Source organism: Dendropsophus ebraccatus, chromosome 2 (assembly GCF_027789765.1).
Source record: "Dendropsophus ebraccatus isolate aDenEbr1 chromosome 2, aDenEbr1.pat, whole genome shotgun sequence".
NCBI lineage: Eukaryota > Metazoa > Chordata > Amphibia > Anura > Hylidae > Dendropsophus > Dendropsophus ebraccatus.
In genome coordinates, this window is record NC_091455.1 from 623,989 (window position 1) to 645,380 (window position 21,392).

Here is a 21,392-nt window from a genome sequence, read left to right on the forward strand (position 1 = left end):
GCTGGGTAACTATATTATATTACACTACAGGGGAGGGGTCAGTGCTGGGTAACTGTATATTATATTATATTACACTACAGGGGAGGGGTCAGTGCTGGGTAACTGTATATTATATTACACTACAGGGGAGGGGTCAGTGCTGGGTAACTGTATATTATATTATACTACAGGGGAGGGGTCAGTGCTGGGTAACTGTATATTATATTATATTACACTACAGGGGAGGGGTCAGTGCTGGGTAACTATATATTATATTACACTACAGGGGAGGGGTCAGTGCTGGGTAACTTTATTATAATATATTACTCTACAGGGGAGGGGTCAGTGCTGGGTAACTGTATATTATATTACACTACAGGGGAGGGGTCAGTGCTGGGTAACTTTATTATAATATATTACTCTACAGGGGAGGGGTCAGTGCTGGGTAACTGTATATTATATTACACTACAGGGGAGGGGTCAGTGCTGGGTAACTGTATATTATATTACACTACAGGGGAGGGGTCAGTGCTGGGTAACTGTATATTATATTACACTACAGGGGGAGGCGTCAGTGCTGGGTAACTGTATATTATATTATATTACACTACAGGGGAGGGGTCAGTGCTGGGTAACTGTATATTATATTATATTACACTACAGGGGAGGGGTCAGTGCTGGGTAACTGTATATTATATTACACGGTAGGGGTCAGTGCTGGGTAACTATATTATATTACACTACAGGGGAGGGGTCAGTGCTGGGTAACTGTATATTATATTACACTACAGGGGAGGGGTCAGTGCTGGGTAACTGTATATTATATTATATTACTCTACAGGGGAGGGGTCAGTGCTGGGTAACTGTATATTATATTATATTACACTACAGGGGAGGGGTCAGTACTGGGTAACTGTATATTATATTATATTACACTACAGGGGAGGGGTCAGTGCTGGGTAACTGTATATTATATTATATTACACTACAGGTGAGGGGTCAGTGCTGGGTAACTGTATATTATATTATATTACACTACAGGGGAGGGGTCAGTGCTGGGTAACTGTATATTATATTACACTACAGGGGAGGGGTCAGTGCTGGGTAACTATATTATATTATATTACACTACAGGGGGAGGGGTCAGTGCTGGGTAACTGTATATTATATTACACTACAGGGGAGGGGTCAGTGCTGGGTAACTGTATATTATATTACACTACAGGAGGAGAGGTCAGTGCTGGGTAACTGTATATTATATTATATTACACTACAGGGGAGGGGTCAGTGCTGGGTAACTGTATATTATATTATATTACACTACAGGGGAGGGGTCAGTGCTGGGTAACTGTATATTATATTACACTACAGGGGAGGGGTCAGTGCTGGGTAACTATATTATATTATATTACACTACAGGGGGAGGGGTCAGTGCTGGGTAACTGTATATTATATTACACTACAGGGGAGGGGTCAGTGCTGGGTAACTGTATATTATATTATATTACACTACAGGGGAGGGGTCAGTGCTGGGTAACTGTATATTATATTACACTACAGGGGAGGGGTCAGTGCTGGGTAACTGTATATTATATTACACGGTAGGGGTCAGTGCTGGGTAACTGTATATTATATTATATTACACTACAGGGGAGGGGTCAGTGCTGGGTAACTGTATATTATATTACACTACAGGGGAGGGGTCAGTGCTGGGTAACTGTATATTATATTACACTACAGGGGAGGGGTCAGTGCTGGGTAACTGTATTATATTACACTACAGGGGGAGGGGTCAGTGCTGGGTAACTGTATATTATATTATATTACACTACAGGGGAGGGGTCAGTGCTGGGTAACTGTATATTATATTACACTACAAGGGGAGGGGTCAGTGCTGGGTAACTGTATATTATATTACACTACAGGGGAGGGGTCAGTGCTGGGTAACTGTATATTATATTACACTACAGGGGAGGGGTCAGTGCTGGGTAACTGTATATTATATTATATTACACTACAGGGGAAGGGTCAGTGCTGGGTAACTGTATATTATATTACAGGGGAGGGGTCAGTGCTGGGTAACTGTATATTATATTATATTACACTACAGGGGAAGGGTCAGTGCTGGGTAACTGTATATTATATTACAGGGGAGGGGTCAGTGCTGGGTAACTGTATATTATATTATATTACACTACAGGGGAGGGGTCAGTGCTGGGTAACTGTATATTATATTATATTACACTACAGGGGAGGGGTCAGTGCTGGGTAACTGTATATTATATTACACTACAGGGGAGGGGTCAGTGCTGGGTAACTGTATATTATATTACACTACAGGGGGAGGGGTCAGTGCTGGGTAACTGTATATTATATTATATTACACTACAGGGGAGGGGTCAGTGCTGGGTAACTGTATATTATATTACACTACAGGGGAGGGGTCAGTGCTGGGTAACTGTATATTATATTACACTACAGGGGAGGGGTCAGTGCTGGGTAACTGTATATTATGTTATAATACACTACAGGGGAGGGGTCAGTGCTGGGTAACTATATTATATTACACTACAGGGGAGGGGTCAGTGCTGGGTAACTGTATATTATATTATATTACACTACAGGGGAGGGGTCAGTGCTGGGTAACTGTATATTATATTACACTACAGGGGAGGGGTCAGTGCTGGGTAACTGTATATTATATTACACTACAGGGGAGGGGTCAGTGCTGGGTAACTGTATATTATATTATATTATATTACACTACAGGGGAGGGGTCAGTGCTCGGTAACTATATTATATTACACTACAAGGGGAGGGGTCAGTGCTGGGTAACTGTATATTATATTATATTACACTACAGGGGAGGGGTCAGTGCTGGGTAACTGTATATTATATTACACTACAGGGGAGGGGTCAGTGCTGGGTAACTGTATATTATATTACACTACAGGGGAGGGGTCAGTGCTGGGTAACTGTATATTATATTACACTACAGGGGAGGGGTCAGTGCTGGGTAACTGTATATTATATTATATTACACTACAGGGGTGGGGTCAGTGCTGGGTAACTGTATATTATATTACACTACAGGGGAGGGGTCAGTGCTGGGTAACTGTATATTATATTATATTACACTACAGGGGAGGGGTCAGTGCTGGGTAACTGTATATTATATTACACTACAGGGGAGGGGTCAGTGCTGGGTAACTGTATATTATATTATACTACAGGGGAGGGGTCAGTGCTGGGTAACTGTATATTATATTACACTACAGGGGAGGGGTCAGTGCTGGGTAACTATATATTATATTACACTACAGGGGAGGGGTCAGTGCTGGGTAACTATATTATATTACACTACAGGGGGAGGGGTCAGTGCTGGGTAACTGTATATTATATTACACTACAGGGGAGGGGTCAGTGCTGGGTAACTGTATATTATATTATTTTACACTACAGGGGAGGGGTCAGTGCTGGGTAACTGTATATTATATTACACTACAGGGGAGGGGTCAGTGCTGGGTAACTGTATATTATATTACACTACAGGGGAGGGGTCAGTGCTGGGTAACTGTATATTATATTATATTACACTACAGGGGAGGGGTCAGTACTGGGTAACTGTATATTATATTACACTTAATGGGAGGGGTCAGTGCTGGATAACTGTATATTATATTACACTACAGGGGGAGGGGTCAGTGCTGGGTAACTGTATATTATATTATATTACACTACAGGGGAGGGGTCAGTGCTGGGTAACTGTATATTATATTATATTACACTACAGGGGAGGGGTCAGTGCTGGGTAACTGTATATTATATTATATTACACTACAGGGGAGGGTTCAGTGCTGGGTAACTGTATATTATATTATATTACACTACAGGGGGAGGGGTCAGTTCTGGGTAACTGTATATTATATTACACTACAGGGGAGGGGTCAGTGCTGGATAACTGTATATTATATTACACTACAGGGGAGGGGTCAGTGCTGGGTAACTGTATATTATATTACACTACAGGGGAGGGGTCAGTGCTGGGTAACTGTATATTATATTACACTACAGGGGGAGGGGTCAGTGCTGGGTAACTGTATATTATATTACACTACAGGGGAGGGGTCAGTGCTGGGTAACTGTATATTATATTATATTACACTACAGGGGAGGGGTCAGTACTGGGTAACTGTATATTATATTACACTACAGGGGAGGGGTCAGTGCTGGGTAACTGTATATTATATTATACTACAGGGGAGGGGGCAGTGCTGGGTAACTGTATATTATATTATATTACACTACAGGGGAGGGGTCAGTGCTGGGTAACTGTATATTATATTACACTACAGGGGAGGGGTCAGTGCTGGGTAACTGTATATTATATTACACTACAGGGGAGGGGTCAGTGCTGGATAACTGTATATTATATTACACTACAGGGGAGGGGTCAGTGCTTGGTAACTATATATTATATTATATTACACTACAGGGGGAGGGGTCAGTGCTGGGTAACTGTATATTATATTACACTACAGGGGAGGGGTCAGTGCTGGGTAACTGTATATTATATTACACTACAGGGGAGGGGTCAGTGCTGGGTAACTGTATATTATATTATATTACACTACAGGGGAGGGGTCAGTGCTGGGTAACTATATATTATATTATATTACACTAAAGGGGAGGGGTCAGTGCTGGGTAACTGTATATTATATTATATTACACTACAGGGGAGGGGTCAGTGCTGGGTAACTGTATATTATGTTATGTTACACTACAGGGGAGGGGTCAGTGCTGGGTAACTGTATATTATATTATATTACACAACAGGGGAGGGGTCAGTGCTGGATAACTGTATATTATATTATATTACAGGGGAGGGGTCAGTGCTGGGTAACTGTATATTATATTATACTACAGGGGAGGGGTCAGTGCTGGGTAACTGTATATTATATTACACTACAGGGGAGGGGTCAGTGCTGGGTAACTGTATATTATATTATATTACACTACAGGGGAGGGGTCAGTGCTGGGTAACTGTATATTATATTATATTACACTACAGGGGAGGGGTCAGTGCTGGGTAACTGTATATTATATTACACTACAGGGGGAGGGGTCAGTGCTGGGTAACTGTATATTATATTACACTACAGGGGAAGGGTCAGTGCTGGGTAACTGTATATTATATTATATTACACTACAGGGGAGGGGTCAGTGCTGGGTAACTGTATATTATATTATATTACACTACAGGGGAGGGGTCAGTGCTGAGTAACTATATATTATATTACACTACAGGGGAGGGGTCAGTGCTGGGTAACTGTATATTATATTATATTACACTACAGGGGAAGGGTCAGTGCTGGGTAACTGTATATTATATTATATTACACTACAGGGGAGGGGTCAGTGCTGGGTAACTATATTATATTACACTACAGGGGAGGGGTCAGTGCTGGGTAACTGTATATTATATTATATTACACTACAGGGGAAGGGTCAGTGCTGGGTAACTGTATATTATATTACACTACAGGGGAGGGGTCAGTGCTGGGTAACTGTATATTATATTATACTACAGGGGAGGGGTCAGTGCTGGGTAACTGTATATTATATTATATTACACTACAGGGGAGGGGTCAGTGCTGGGTAACTGTATATTATATTACACTACAGGGGGAGGGGTCAGTGCTGGGTAACTGTATATTATATTATATTACACTACAGGGGAGGGGTCAGTGCTGGGTAACTGTATATTAAATTACACTACAGGGGGGTCAGTGCTGGGTAACTGTATATTATGTTATATTACACTACAGGGGAGGGGTCAGTGCTGGGTAACTATATTATATTACACTACAGGGGAGGGGTCAGTGCTGGGTAACTATATTATATTACACTACAGGGGAGGGGTCAGTGCTGGGTAACTGTATATTATATTACACTACAGGGGGGTCAGTGCTGGGTAACTGTATATTATGTTATATTACACTACAGGGGAGGGGTCAGTGCTGGGTAACTATATTATATTACACTACAGGGGAGGGGTCAGTGCTGGGTAACTGTATATTATATTATATTACACTACAGGGGAGGGGTCAGTGCTGGGTAACTGTATATTATATTACACTACAGGGGAGGGGTCAGTGCTGGGTAACTGTATATTATATTATATTACACTACAGGGGAAGGGTCAGTGCTGGGTAACTGTATATTATATTACACTACAGGGGAGGGGTCAGTGCTGGGTAACTGTATATTATATTACACTACAGGGGAGGGGTCAGTGCTGGGTAACTGTATATTATATTACACTACAGGGGAGGGGTCAGTGCTGGGTAACTGTATATTATATTACACTACAGGGGAGGGGTCAGTGCTGGGTAACTGTATATTATATTACACTACAGGGGAGGGGTCAGTGCTGGGTAACTGTATATTATATTACACTACAGGGGAGGGGTCAGTGCTGGGTAACTGTATATTATATTATATTACACTACAGGGGAGGGGTCAGTGCTGGGTAACTGTATATTATATTATACTACAGGGGAGGGGTCAGTGCTGGGTAACTATATATTATATTACACTACAGGGGAGGGGTCAGTGCTGGGTAACTGTATATTATATTATATTACACTACAGGGGGAGGGGTCAGTGCTGGGTAACTGTATATTATATTACATTACAGGGGAGGGGGCAGTGCTGGGTAACTGTATATTATATTACACTACAGGGGAGGGGTCAGTGCTGGGTAACTGTATATTATATTACACTACAGGGGGAGGGGTCAGTGCTGGGTAACTGTATATTATATTATATTACACTACAGGGGAGGGGTCAGTGCTGGGTAACTGTATATTATATTACACTACAGGGGAGGGGTCAGTGCTGGGTAACTGTATATTATGTTATATTACACTACAGGGGAGGGGTCAGTGCTGGGTAACTATATTATATTACACTACAGGGGAGGGGTCAGTGCTGGGTAACTGTATATTATATTACACTACAAGGGGAGGGGTCAGTGCTGGGTAACTGTATATTATATTACACTACAGGGGAGGGGTCAGTGCTGGGTAACTGTATATTATATTACACTACAGGGGAGGGGTCAGTGCTGGGTAACTGTATATTATATTACATTACAGGGGAGGGGTCAGTGCTGGGTAACTGTATATTATATTATATTACACTACAGGGGGAGGGGTCAGTGCTGGGTAACTGTATATTATATTACACTACAGGGGAGGGGTCAGTGCTGGGTAACTGTATATTATATTACACTACAGGGGAGGGGTCAGTGCTGGGTAACTGTATATTATATTACACTACAGGGGAGGGGTCAGTGCTGGGTAACTGTATATTATATTATATTACACTACAGGGGAGGGGTCAGTGCTGGGTAACTGTATATTATATTATATTACACTACAGGGGAGGGGTCAGTGCTGGGTAACTGTATATTATATTATATTACACTACAGGGGAGGGGTCAGTGCTGGGTAACTGTATATTATATTACACTACAGGGGAGGGGTCAGTGCTGGGTAACTGTATATTATATTACACTACAGGGGAGAGGTCAGTGCTGGGTAACTGTATATTATATTACACTACAGGGGAGGAGTCAGTGCTGGGTAACTGTATATTATATTATATTACACTACAGGGGAGGGGTCAGTGCTGGGTAACTGTATATTATGTTATGTTACACTACAGGGGAGGGGTCAGTGCTGGGTAACTATATATTATATTACACTACAGGGGAGGGGTCAGTGCTGGGTAACTGTATATTATATTACACTACAAGGGGAGGGGTCAGTGCTGGGTAACTGTATATTATATTACACTACAGGGGAGGGGTCAGTGCTGGGTAACTGTATATTATATTATATTACACTACAGGGGAAGGGTCAGTGCTGGGTAACTGTATATTATATTACACTACAGGGGAGGGGTCAGTGCTGGGTAACTGTATATTATATTATATTACACTACAGGGGAAGGGTCAGTGCTGGGTAACTGTATATTATATTACACTACAGGGGGAGGGGTCAGTGCTGGGTAACTGTATATTATATTATATTACACTACAGGGGAGGGGTCAGTGCTGGGTAACTGTATATTATATTACACTACAGGGGAGGGGTCAGTGCTGGGTAACTGTATATTATATTACACTACAGGGGAGGGGTCAGTGCTGGGTAACTGTATATTATATTACACTACAGGGGAGGGGTCAGTGCTGGGTAACTGTATATTATATTATATTATATTACACTACAGGGGAGGGGTCAGTGCTGGGTAACTATATTATATTATATTACACTACAGGGGAGGGGTCAGTGCTGGGTAACTGTATATTATATTATATTACACTACAGGGGAGGGGTCAGTGCTGGGTAACTGTATATTATATTACACTACAGGGGAGGGGTCAGTGCTGGGTAACTGTATATTATATTATATTACACTACAGGGGAGGGGTCAGTGCTGGGTAACCATATATTATATTATACTACAAGGGAGGGGTCAGTGCTGGGTAACTGTATATTATATTATATTACACTACAGGGGAGGGGTCAGTGCTGGGTAACTGTATATTATATTATATTACACTACAGGGGAGGGATCAGTGCTGGGTAACTGTATATTATATTACACTACAGGGGAGGGGTCAGTGCTGGGTAACTGTATATTATATTACACTACAGGGGAGGGGTCAGTGCTGGGTAACTGTATATTATATTACACTACAGGGGAGGGATCAGTGCTGGGTAACTGTATATTATATTACACTACAGGGGAGGGGTCAGTGCTGGGTAACTGTATATTATATTACACTACAGGGGAGGGGTCAGTGCTGGGTAACTATATTATATTACACTACAGGGGAGGGGTCAGTGCTGGGTAACTGTATATTATATTACACTACAGGGGAGGGGTCAGTGCTGGGTAACTGTATATTATATTATATTACACTACAGGGGAGGGGTCAGTGCTGGGTAACTGTATATTATATTATACTACAGGGGAGGGGTCAGTGCTGGGTAACTGTATATTATATTATATTACACTACAGGGGAGGGGTCAGTGCTGGGTAACTATATTATAATTTATTATTCTACAGGGGGAGGGGTCAGTGCTGGGTAACTGTATATTATATTACACGGTAGGGGTCAGTGCTGGGTAACTATATTATATTACACTACAGGGGGAGGGGTCAGTGCTGGGTAACTGTATATTATATTATTTTACACTACAGGGGAGGGGTCAGTGCTGGGTAACTATATTATATTACACTACAGGGGGAGGGGTCAGTGCTGGGTAACTGTATATTATATTATATTACACTACAGGGGAGGGGTCAGTGCTGGGTAACTGTATATTATATTACACTACAGGGGAGGGGTCAGTGCTGGGTAACTGTATATTATATTACACTACAGGGAGAGGGGTCAGTGCTGGGTAACTGTATATTATATCATATTACACTACAGGGGAGGGGTCAGTGCTGGGTAACTATATATTATATTATATTACACTACAGGGGAGGGGTCAGTGCTGGGTAACTGTATATTATATTACACTACAGGGGGAGGGGTCAGTGCTGGGTAACTGTATATTATATTATACTACAGGGGAGGGGTCAGTACTGGGTAACTGTATATTATATTACACTAAATGGGAGGGGTCAGTGCTGGGTAACTGTATATTATATTACACTACAGGGGGAGGGGTCAGTGCTGGGTAACTGTATATTATATTATATTACACTACAGGAGGAGGGGTCAGTGCTGGGTAACTGTATATTATATTATATTACACTACAGGGGAGGGGTCAGTGCTGGGTAACTGTATATTATATTATATTACACTACAGGGGAGGGGTCAGTGCTGGGTAACTGTATATTATATTACACTACAGGGGAGGGGTCAGTGCTGGGTAACTGTATATTATATTATATTACACTACAGGGGAGGGGTCAGTACTGGGTAACTGTATATTATATTACACTACAGGGGAGGGGTCAGTGCTGGGTAACTGTATATTATATTATACTACAGGGGAGGGGGCAGTGCTGGGTAACTGTATATTATATTATATTACACTACAGGGGAGGGGTCAGTGCTGGGTAACTGTATATTATATTACACTACAGGGGAGGGGTCAGTGCTGGGTAACTGTATATTATATTATATTACACTACAGGGGAGGGGTCAGTGCTGGGTAACTATATTATATTACACTACAGGGGAGGGGTCAGTGCTGGGTAACTGTATATTATATTATATTACACTACAGGGGGAGGGGTCAGTGCTGGGTAACTGTATATTATATTATATTACACTACAGGGGAGGGGTCAGTGCTGGGTAACTGTATATTATATTACACGGTAGGGGTCAGTGCTGGGTAACTGTATATTATATTATATTACACTACAGGGGGAGGGGTCAGTGCTGGGTAACTGTATATTATATTACACTACAGGGGGAGGGGGTCAGTGCTGGGTAACTGTATATTATATTACACTACAGGGGAGGGGTCAGTGCTGGGTAACTGTATATTATATTATATTACACTACAGGTGAGGGGTCAGTGCTGGGTAACTGTATATTATATTACACTACAGGGGAGGGGTCAGTGCGGGTAACTGTATATTATATTACACTACAGGGAGGGGGTCAGTGCTGGGTAACTGTATAGTATTATATTACACTACAGGGGAGGGGGTCAGTGCTGGGTAACTATATATTATATTATAGTACACTAAAGGGGAGGGGGGTCAGTGCTGGGTAACTGTATATTATATTATATTAGCACTACAGGGGAGGGGGTCAGTGCTGAGTAACTGTATATTATATTACACGGGAGGGGTCAGTGCTGGGTAACTATATTATATTATATTACACTACAGGGGGAGGGGTCAGTGCTGGGTAACTGTATATTAATAATATTACACTACAGGGGAGGGGGTCAGTGCTGGGTAACTGTATATTATATTATATTACACTACAGGGGAGGGGTCAGTGCTGGGTAACTAGATATAGATATTATATTACACTAAGGGGAGGGGTCAGTGCTGGGTAACTGTATTATATTATATTACACTACAGGGAGGGTCAGTGCTGGGTAACTGTATATTATATTATTTATACTACAGGGGGAGTGGGCAGTTGCTGTGGTAACTGTATATATATTTATATTACACTACAGGGGGAGGGGTCAGTGCTGGGTAACTGTATATTATATTACACTACAGGGGAGGGGGTCAGGGCTGGGTAACTGTATATTATATTACACTACAGGGGAGGGGTCAGTGCTGGTACTGTATACTATTATAATTACACTACAGGGGAGGGTCAGTGCTGGGTAACTGTATATTATATTACACTACAGGGGAGGGGGCAGTGCTGTGTAACTGTATATTATAGTTATATTACACTACAGGGGAGGGTCAGTGCTGGGTACTGTATATTATATTACACTACAGGGGAGGGGTCAGTGCTGGGTAACTGTATATTATTATATACACTACAGGGGAGGGTCAGTGCTGGGTAACTGTATATTATATTATATTACACTACAGGGGGAGGCGTCAGTGCTGGGTAACTGTATATTATATTATATTACACTACAGGGGAGGGGTCAGTGCTGGGTAACTGTATATTATATTACACTACAGGGGGAGGGGTCAGTGCTGGGTAACTGTATATTATATTATATTACACTACAGGGGAGGGGTCAGTGCTGGGTAACTGTATATTATATTATATTATATTACACTACAGGGGAGGGGTCAGTGCTGGGTAACTATATTATATTACACTACAAGGGGAGGGGTCAGTGCTGGGTAACTGTATATTATATTATTTACACTACAGGGGAGGGTCAGTGCTGGGTAACTGTATATTATATTATATTACACTACAGGGGAGGGGTCAGTGCTGGGTAACTGTATATTATATTATATTACACTACAGTGGAGGGGTCAGTGCTGGGTATCTGTATATTATATTATATTACACTACAGGGGAGGGGTCAGTGCTGGGTAACTGTATATTATATTACACTACAGGGGAGGGGTCAGTGCTGGGTAACTGTATATTATATTATATTACACTACAGGGGAGGGGTCAGTGCTGGGTAACCATATATTATATTATACTACAAGGGAGGGGTCAGTGCTGGGTAACTGTATATTATATTATATTACACTACAGGGGAGGGGTCAGTGCTGGGTAACTGTATATTATATTATACTACAGGGGAGGGGTCAGTGCTGGGTAACTGTATATTATATTATATTACACTACAGGGGAGGGATCAGTGCTGGGTAACTGTATATTATATTACACTACAGGGGAGGGGTCAGTGCTGGGTAACTGTATATTATATTACACTACAGGGGAGGGATCAGTGCTGGGTAACTGTATATTATATTATATTACACTACAGGGGAGGGGTCAGTGCTGGGTAACTGTATATTATATTACACTACAGGGGAGGGGTCAGTGCTGGGTAACTGTATATTATATTACACTACAGGGGAGGGGTCAGTGCTGGGTAACTGTATATTATATTATATTACACTACAGGGGAGGGGTCAGTGCTGGGTAACTGTATATATTATATTACACTACAGGGGAGGGGTCAGTGCTGGGTAACTGTATATTATATTATATTACACTACAGGGGAGGGGTCAGTGCTGGGTAACTGTATATTATATTATACTACAGGGGAGGGGTCAGTGCTGGGTAACTGTATATTATATTATATTACACTACAGGGGAGGGGTCAGTGCTGGGTAACTATATTATAATATATTACTCTACAGGGGGAGGGGTCAGTGCTGGGTAACTGTATATTATATTACACGGTAGGGGTCAGTGCTGGGTAACTATATTATATTACACTACAGGGGGAGGGGTCAGTGCTGGGTAACTGTATATTATATTATTTTACACTACAGGGGAGGGGTCAGTGCTGGGTAACTATATTATATTACACTACAGGGGGAGGGGTCAGTGCTGGGTAACTGTATATTATATTATATTACACTACAGTGGAGGGGTCAGTGCTGGGTAACTGTATATTATATTACACTACAGGGGAGGGGTCAGTGCTGGGTAACTGTATATTATATTACACTACAGGGGGAGGGGTCAGTGCTGGGTAACTGTATATTATATTATATTACACTACAGGGGAGGGGTCAGTGCTGGGTAACTATATATTATATTATATTACACTACAGGGGAGGGGTCAGTGCTGGGTAACTGTATATTATATTACACTACAGGGGAGGGGTCAGTGCTCGGTAACTGTATATTATATTATACTACAGGGGAGGGGTCAGTACTGGGTAACTGTATATTATATTACACTAAATGGGAGGGGTCAGTGCTGGGTAACTGTATATTATATTACACTACAGGGGAGGGGTCAGTGCTGGGTAACTGTATATTATATTATATTACACTACAGGGGAGGGGTCAGTGCTGGGTAACTGTATATTATATTATATTACACTACAGGGGAGGGGTCAGTGCTGGGTAACTGTATATTATATTACACTACAGGGGAGGGGTCAGTGCTGGGTAACTGTATATTATATTATATTACAGGGGAGGGGTCAGTACTGGGTAACTGTATATTATATTACACTACAGGGGAGGGGTCAGTGCTGGGTAACTGTATATTATATTATACTACAGGGGAGGGGGCAGTGCTGGGTAACTGTATATTATATTATATTACACTACAGGGGAGGGGTCAGTGCTGGGTAACTGTATATTATATACACTACAGGGGAGGGGTCAGTGCTGGGTAACTGTATATTATATTATATTACACTACAGGGGAGGGGTCAGTGCTGGGTAACTGTATATTATATTATATTACACTACAGGGGAGGGGTCAGTGCTGGGTAACTGTTTATTATATTATATTACACTACAGGGGGAGGGGTCAGTGCTGGGTAACTGTATATTATATTACACTACAGGGGAGGGGTCAGTGCTGGGTAACTGTATATTATATTATATTACACTACAGGGGAGGGGTCAGTGCTGGGTAACTGTATATTATATTACACGGGAGGGGTCAGCGCTGGGTAACTATATTATATTACACTACAGGGGGAGGGGTCAGTGCTGGGTAACTATATTATATTATATTACACTACAGGGGAGGGGTCAGTGCTGGGTAACTATATATTATATTATATTACACTAAAGGGGAGGGGTCAGTGCTGGGTAACTGTATATTATATTATATTACACTACAGGGGGAGGGGTCAGTGCTGAGTAACTGTATATTATATTACACGGGAGGGGTCAGTGCTGGGTAACTATATTATATTATATTACACTACAGGGGGAGGGGTCAGTGCTGGGTAACTGTATATTATATTATATTACACTACAGGGGAGGGGTCAGTGCTGGGTAACTGTATATTATATTATATTACACTACAGGGGAGGGGTCAGTGCTGGGTAACTATATATTATATTATATTACACTAAAGGGGAGGGGTCAGTGCTGGGTAACTGTATATTATATTATATTACACTACAGGGGAGGGGTCAGTGCTGGGTAACTGTATATTATATTATATTATACTACAGGGGGAGGGGTCAGTGCTGGGTAACTGTATATAATATTATATTACACTACAGGGGAGGGGTCAGTGCTGGGTAACTGTATATTATATTACACTACAGGGGAGGGGTCAGGGCTGGGTAACTGTATATTATATTACACTACAGGGGAGGGGTCAGTGCTGGGTAACTGTATACTATATTATATTACACTACAGGGGGAGGGGTCAGTGCTGGGTAACTGTATATTATATTACACTACAGGGGAGGGGGCAGTGCTGGGTAACTGTATATTATGTTATATTACACTACAGGGGAGGGGTCAGTGCTGGGTAACTGTATATTATATTACACTACAGGGGAGGGGTCAGTGCTGGGTAACTGTATATTATATTATATTACACTACAGGGGAGGGGTCAGTGCTGGGTAACTGTATATTATATTATATTACACTACAGGGGAGGGGTCAGTGCTGGGTAACTGTATATTATATTATATTACACTACAGGGGGAGGCGTCAGTGCTGGGTAACTGTATATTATATTATATTACACTACAGGGGGAGGGGTCAGTGCTGGGTAACTGTATATTATATTACACTACAGGGGGAGGGGTCAGTGCTGGGTAACTGTATATTATATTACACTACAGGGGAGGGGTCAGTGCTGGGTAACTGTATATTATATTATATTACACTACAGGGGAAGGGTCAGTGCTGGGTAACTGTATATTATATTATATTACACTACAGGGGAGGGGTCAGTGCTGGGTAACTGTATATTATATTACACTACAGGGGGAGGGGTCAGTGCTGGGTAACTGTATATTATGTTATATTACACTACAGGGGAGGGGTCAGTGCTGAGTAACTGTATATTATGTTATATTACACTACAGGGGAGGGGTCAGTGCTGGGTAACTGTATATTATATTACAGGGGAGAGGTCAGTGCTGGGTAACTGTATATTATATTACACTACAGGGGAGGGGTCAGTGCTGGGTAACTATATATTATATTATATTACACTACAGGGGAGGGGTCAGTGCTGGGTAACTGTATATTATATTATATTACACTACAGGGGAGGGGTCAGTGCTGGGTAACTGTATATTATATTACACTACAGGGGAGGGGTCAGTGCTGGGTAACTATATATTATATTACACTACAGGGGAGGGGTCAGTGCTGGGTAACTGTATATTATATTACACTACAGGGGAGGGGTCAGTGCTGGGTAACTGTATACCCAGTGTGGTCACTGTACATTATATGGTATTACAGGTGGGGGGTGGTCACTGTACATTATATGGTATTACAGGGGAGGGGTGTGGTCACTGTACATTATATGGTATTACAGGTGAGGGGTGTGGTCACTGTACAGTATATGGTATTACACGTGAGGGGTGTGGTCACTGTACAGTATATGGTATTACAGGTGAGGGGTGTGGTCACTGTACATTATATGGTATTACAGGTGAGGGGGTGTGGTCACTGTACAGTATATGGTATTACACGTGAGGGGTGTGGTCACTGTACAGTATATGGTATTACAGGTGGGGGGTGGTCACTGTACATTATATGGTATTACAGGTGAGGGGTGTGGTCACTGTACATTATATGGTATTACAGGTGGGGGGGTGGTCACTGTACATTATATGGTATTACAGGTGAGGGGTGTGGTCACTGTACATTATATGGTATTACAGGTGAGGGGGTGTGGTCACTGTACAGTATATGGTATTACACGTGAGGGGTGTGGTCACTGTACATTATATGGTATTACAGGTGAGGGGTGTGGTCACTGTACAGTATATGGTATTACAGGTGAGGGGTGTGGTCACTGTACATTATATGGTATTACAGGTGAGGGGGTGTGGTCACTGTACAGTATATTGTATTACACGTGAGGGGTGTGGTCACTGTACATTATATGGTATTACAGGTGAGGGGTGTGGTCACTGTACAGTATATGGTATTACACGTGAGGGGTGTGGTCACTGTACATTATATGGTATTACAGGTGAGGGGTGTGGTCACTGTACAGTATATGGTATTACAGGTGAGGGGGTGTGGTCACTGTACAGTATATGGTATTACAGGTGAGGGGGTGTGGTCACTGTACATTATATGGTATTACAGGTGAGGGTGTGGTCACTGTACAGTATATGGTATTACACGTGAGGGGTGTGGTCACTGTAACATTATATGGTATTACAGGTGAGGGGGTGTGGTCACTGTACAGTATATTGGTATTACAGGTGAGGGGTGTGTCCTGTACAGTATATTGGTATTACAGGTGAGGGTGTGGTCACTGTACATTATATGGTATTACAGGTGAGGGGTGTGGTCACTGTACATTATATGGTATTACAGGTGAGGGGTGTGGTCACTGTACATTATATGGTATTACAGGTGAGGGGTGTGGTCACTGTACATTATATGGTATTACAGGTGAGGGGGGTGGTCACTGTACAGTATATGGTATTACAGGTGAGGGGGTGTGGTCACTGTACATTATATGGTATTACAGGTGAGGGGTGTGGTCACTGTACAGTATATGGTATTACAGGTGAGGGGGTGTGGTCACTGTACAGTATATGGTATTACACGTGAGGGGTGTGGTCACTGTACATTATATGGTATTACAGGTGAGGGGTGTGGTCACTGTACAGTATATGGTATTACAGGTGAGGGGTGTGGTCACTGTACATTATATGGTATTACAGGTGAGGGGTGTGGTCACTGTACATTATATGGTATTACAGGTGAGGGGTGTGGTCACTGTACATTATATGGTATTACAGGTGGGGGGTGTGGTCACTGTACATTATATGGTATTACAGGTGAGGGGGGTGGTCACTGTACATTATATGGTATTACAGGTGAGGGGTGTGGTCACTGTACATTATATGGTATTACAGGTGAGGGGTGTGGTCACTGTACATTATATGGTATTACAGGTGAGGGGTGTGGTCACTGTACATTATATGGTATTACAGGTGAGGGGTGTGGTCACTGTACATTATATGGTATCACAGGTGAGGGGTGTGGTCACTGTACATTATATGGTATTACAGGTGAGGGGTGTGGTCACTGTACATTATATGGTATTCACAGGTGAGGGGTGTGGTCACTGTACATTATATGGTATTACAGGTGAGGGGTGTGGTCACTGTACATTATATGGTATTACAGGTGAGGGGTGTGGTCACTGTACATTATATGGTATTACAGGTGAGGGGTGTGGTCACTGTACATTATATTGTCTCTTTCAGGTGAGGGGTGTGGTCACTGTACATTATATGGTATTACAGGTGAGGGGTGTGGTCACTGTACATTATATGGTATTACAGGTGAGGGGTGTGGTCACTGTACATTATATGGTATTACAGGTGAGGGGTGTGGTCACTGTACATTATATGGTATTACAGGTGGGGGGTGTGGTCACTGTACATTATATGGTATTACAGGTGAGGGGTGTGGTCACTGTACATTATATTGTCTCTTTCAGGTGAGGGGGGTGGGTCACTGTACATTTATGGTATTAGCAGGTGAGGGGGGGTGGTTCACTGTAACAGTATATGGTATTACAGGGTGAGGGGGTGGTCACTGTACAGTATATGGTATTACAGTGAGGGGGGTGGTCCAAGTACATTATATGGTATTACAGGTGAGGGGTGTGGTCACTGTACATTATATGGTATGACAGGTGAGTGGTGTGGTCACTGTACATTATATGGTATTACAGTGAGGGGGTGTGGTCACTGTACATTATATGGTATTACAGTGAGGGTGTTGGTCACTGTACATTATATGGTATTACAGGTGAGGGGTGTTGTCACTGTAACATTATATGGTATTACAGGTGAGGGAGTGTGGTCAATGTACAATTAGATGGTATTAAACAGGTGAGAGGGTTGTGGTCACTGTAACATTATATGGTAGTACAGGTTGAGGGGTGTGGGTCAACTGTACATTATATGGTATATTACAGGTGAGGGGTGTGGTCACTGTACATTATATGGTATTACAGGTGAGGGGTGTGGTCACTGTACAGTATATGGTATTACAGGTGAGGGGTGTGGTCACTGTACATTATATGGTATTACAGGTGAGGGGTGTGGTCACTGTACATTATATTGTCTCTTTCAGGTGAGGGGTGTGGTCACTGTACAGTATATGGTATTACAGGTGAGGGGTGTGGTCACTGTACATTATATGGTATTACAGGTGAGGGGTGTGGTCACTGTACATTATATGGTATTACAGGTGAGGGGGTGGTCACTGTACATTATATGGTATTACAGGTGAGGGGGTGTGGTCACTGTACATTATATGGTATTACAGGTGAGGGGTGTGGTCACTGTACATTATATGGTATTACAGGTGAGGGGTGTGGTCACTGTACAGTATATGGTATTACAGGTGAGGGGTGTGGTCACTGTACATTATATGGTATTACAGGTGAGGGGTGTGGTCACTGTACATTATATGGTATTACAGGTGAGGGGTGTGGTCACTGTACAGTATATGGTATTACAGGTGAGGGGTGTGGTCACTGTACATTATATGGTTATTACAGGTGAGGGGTGTGGTCACTGTACAGTATATGGTATTACAGGTGAGGGGTGTGGTCACTGTACATTATATGGTATTACAGGTGAGGGGTGTGGTCACTGTACATTATATGGTATTACAGGTGAGGGGGGTGGTCACTGTACATTATATGGTATTACAGGTGAGGGGGTGTGGTCACTGTACATTATATGGTATTACAGGTGAGGGGTGTGGTCACTGTACAGTATATGGTATTACAGGTGGGGGGGTGGTCACTGTACAGTATATGGTATTACAGGTGAGGGGTGTGGTCACTGTACAGTATATGGTATTACAGGTGAGGGGGTGTGGTCACTGTACATTATATGGTATTACAGGTGAGGGGTGTGGTCACTGTACATTATATGGTATTACAGGTGAGGGGTGTGGTCACTGTACATTATATGGTATTACAGGTGAGGGGTGTGGTCACTGTACAGTATATGGTATTACAGGTGAGGGGTGTGGTCACTGTACAGTATATGGTATTACAGGTGAGGGGTGTGGTCACTGTACATTATATGGTATTACAGGTGAGGGGTGTGGTCACTGTACAGTGTATGGTATTACAGGTGAGGGGTGTGGTCACTGTACATTATATGGTATTACAGGTGAGGGGTGTGGTCACTGTACAGTATATGGTATTACAGGTGAGGGGTGTGGTCACTGTACATTATATTGTCTCTTTCAGGATGGAGTTGGAGGTTCAGGGTCTGACTGATGAAGTGGACACAGACTTTCTTATCCTCTACCTGGAGAGTAAGCGCCGCTCTGGGGGGGGTCCGATCACCTCCTGCACGCGCACTGGATCCCGGGCACTGGTCACATTTGAGGATCCGTCTGGTGGGTCGCAAGGGTTTTCTGACATTTGGTCATGTGATATTTCTTGTTGTCCCTGTAACGTACTCTCCTCCACCTGTGGCAGCGCCATCCTCGTCTGACACCCCCGGTACCTCGCCATGTAGTGCACATAATATCCAGAGAAGCACCAGATCAGCAGCACTGTGCAGCATTACATACTGCTCCACCTGTAGTATCCCAACACCACTGTGCAGCAAAACATGCTGCTCCACCTGTAGTAACCCAACACCACAGTGCAGGAATACATACTGCTCCACCTGTAGTTACCCAACACCACAGTGCAGGAATACATACTGCTCCACCTGTAGTTACCCAACACCACTGTGCAGCAATACATACTGCTCCACCTGTAGTTACCCAACACCACTGTGCAGCAATACATACTGCTCCACCTGTAGTATCCCAACACCACAGTGCAGGAATACATACTGCTCCACCTGTAGTATCCCAACACCACAGTGCAGGAATACATACTGCTCCACCTGTAGTTACCCAACACCACTGTGCAGCAATACATACTGCTCCACCTGTAGTATCCCAACACCACTGTGCAGCAATACATACTGCTCCACCTGTAGTATCCCAACACCACAGTGTAGGAATACATACTGCTCCACCTGTAGTTACCCAACACCACTGTGCAGCAATACATACTGCTCCACCTGTAGTATCCCAACACCACTGTGCAGCAATACATACTGCTCCACCTGTAGTAACCCAACACCACAGTGCAGCAAAACATACTGCTCCACCTGTAGTTACCCAACACCACAGTGCAGGAATACATACTGCTCCACCTGTAGTAACCCAACACCACTGTGCAGCAATACATACTGCTCCACCTGTAGTTACCCAACACCACAGTGCAGGAATACATACTGCTCCACCTGTAGTAACCCAACACCACTGTGCAGCAATACATACTGCTCCACCTGTAGTAACCCAACACCACAGTGCAGCAAAACATACTGCTCCACCTGTATATATGTGAGTGTGTAAGTGTGTGTGTATGTACTGTATATGTGAGTAATATATATATATGTATATATATATAATGTCAGTGTGTGTACCTGTAGGAATATATACCTGTGTCATGGTGGGTTGTTGTGTGCTATATATAGAGTATACATGGTCGGGGTCAGGTGACGGTGGGTTTTTGTTTGCTATGTATAGTATATACACTGTCGGGGTCAGGTGACTGTGGGTTGTGTGGTATGTATAGAGTATACATGTTCGGGGTCAGGTCACGGTGGGTTGTTGTGTGCTATGTATAGAGTATACATGTTCGGGGTCAGGTCACTGTGGGTTGTTGTGTGCTATTTATAGAGTATACATG

The 21,392-nt window shown here is 42.9% G+C and overlaps 1 protein-coding gene across 1 annotated transcript in view; it reads left to right on the top strand.

Moving 5' to 3' along the window:
• PARP10 (poly(ADP-ribose) polymerase family member 10) overlaps positions 1 to 21,392 on the top strand; it is an 89,619-nt gene that overhangs the window by 14,706 nt on the left and 53,521 nt on the right. Inside the window, 1 exon segment of the mRNA XM_069956849.1 lies at positions 19,887 to 20,038. Coding sequence (XP_069812950.1) covers positions 19,888 to 20,038 — 151 coding nt within the window. The 5' untranslated portion in view covers position 19,887.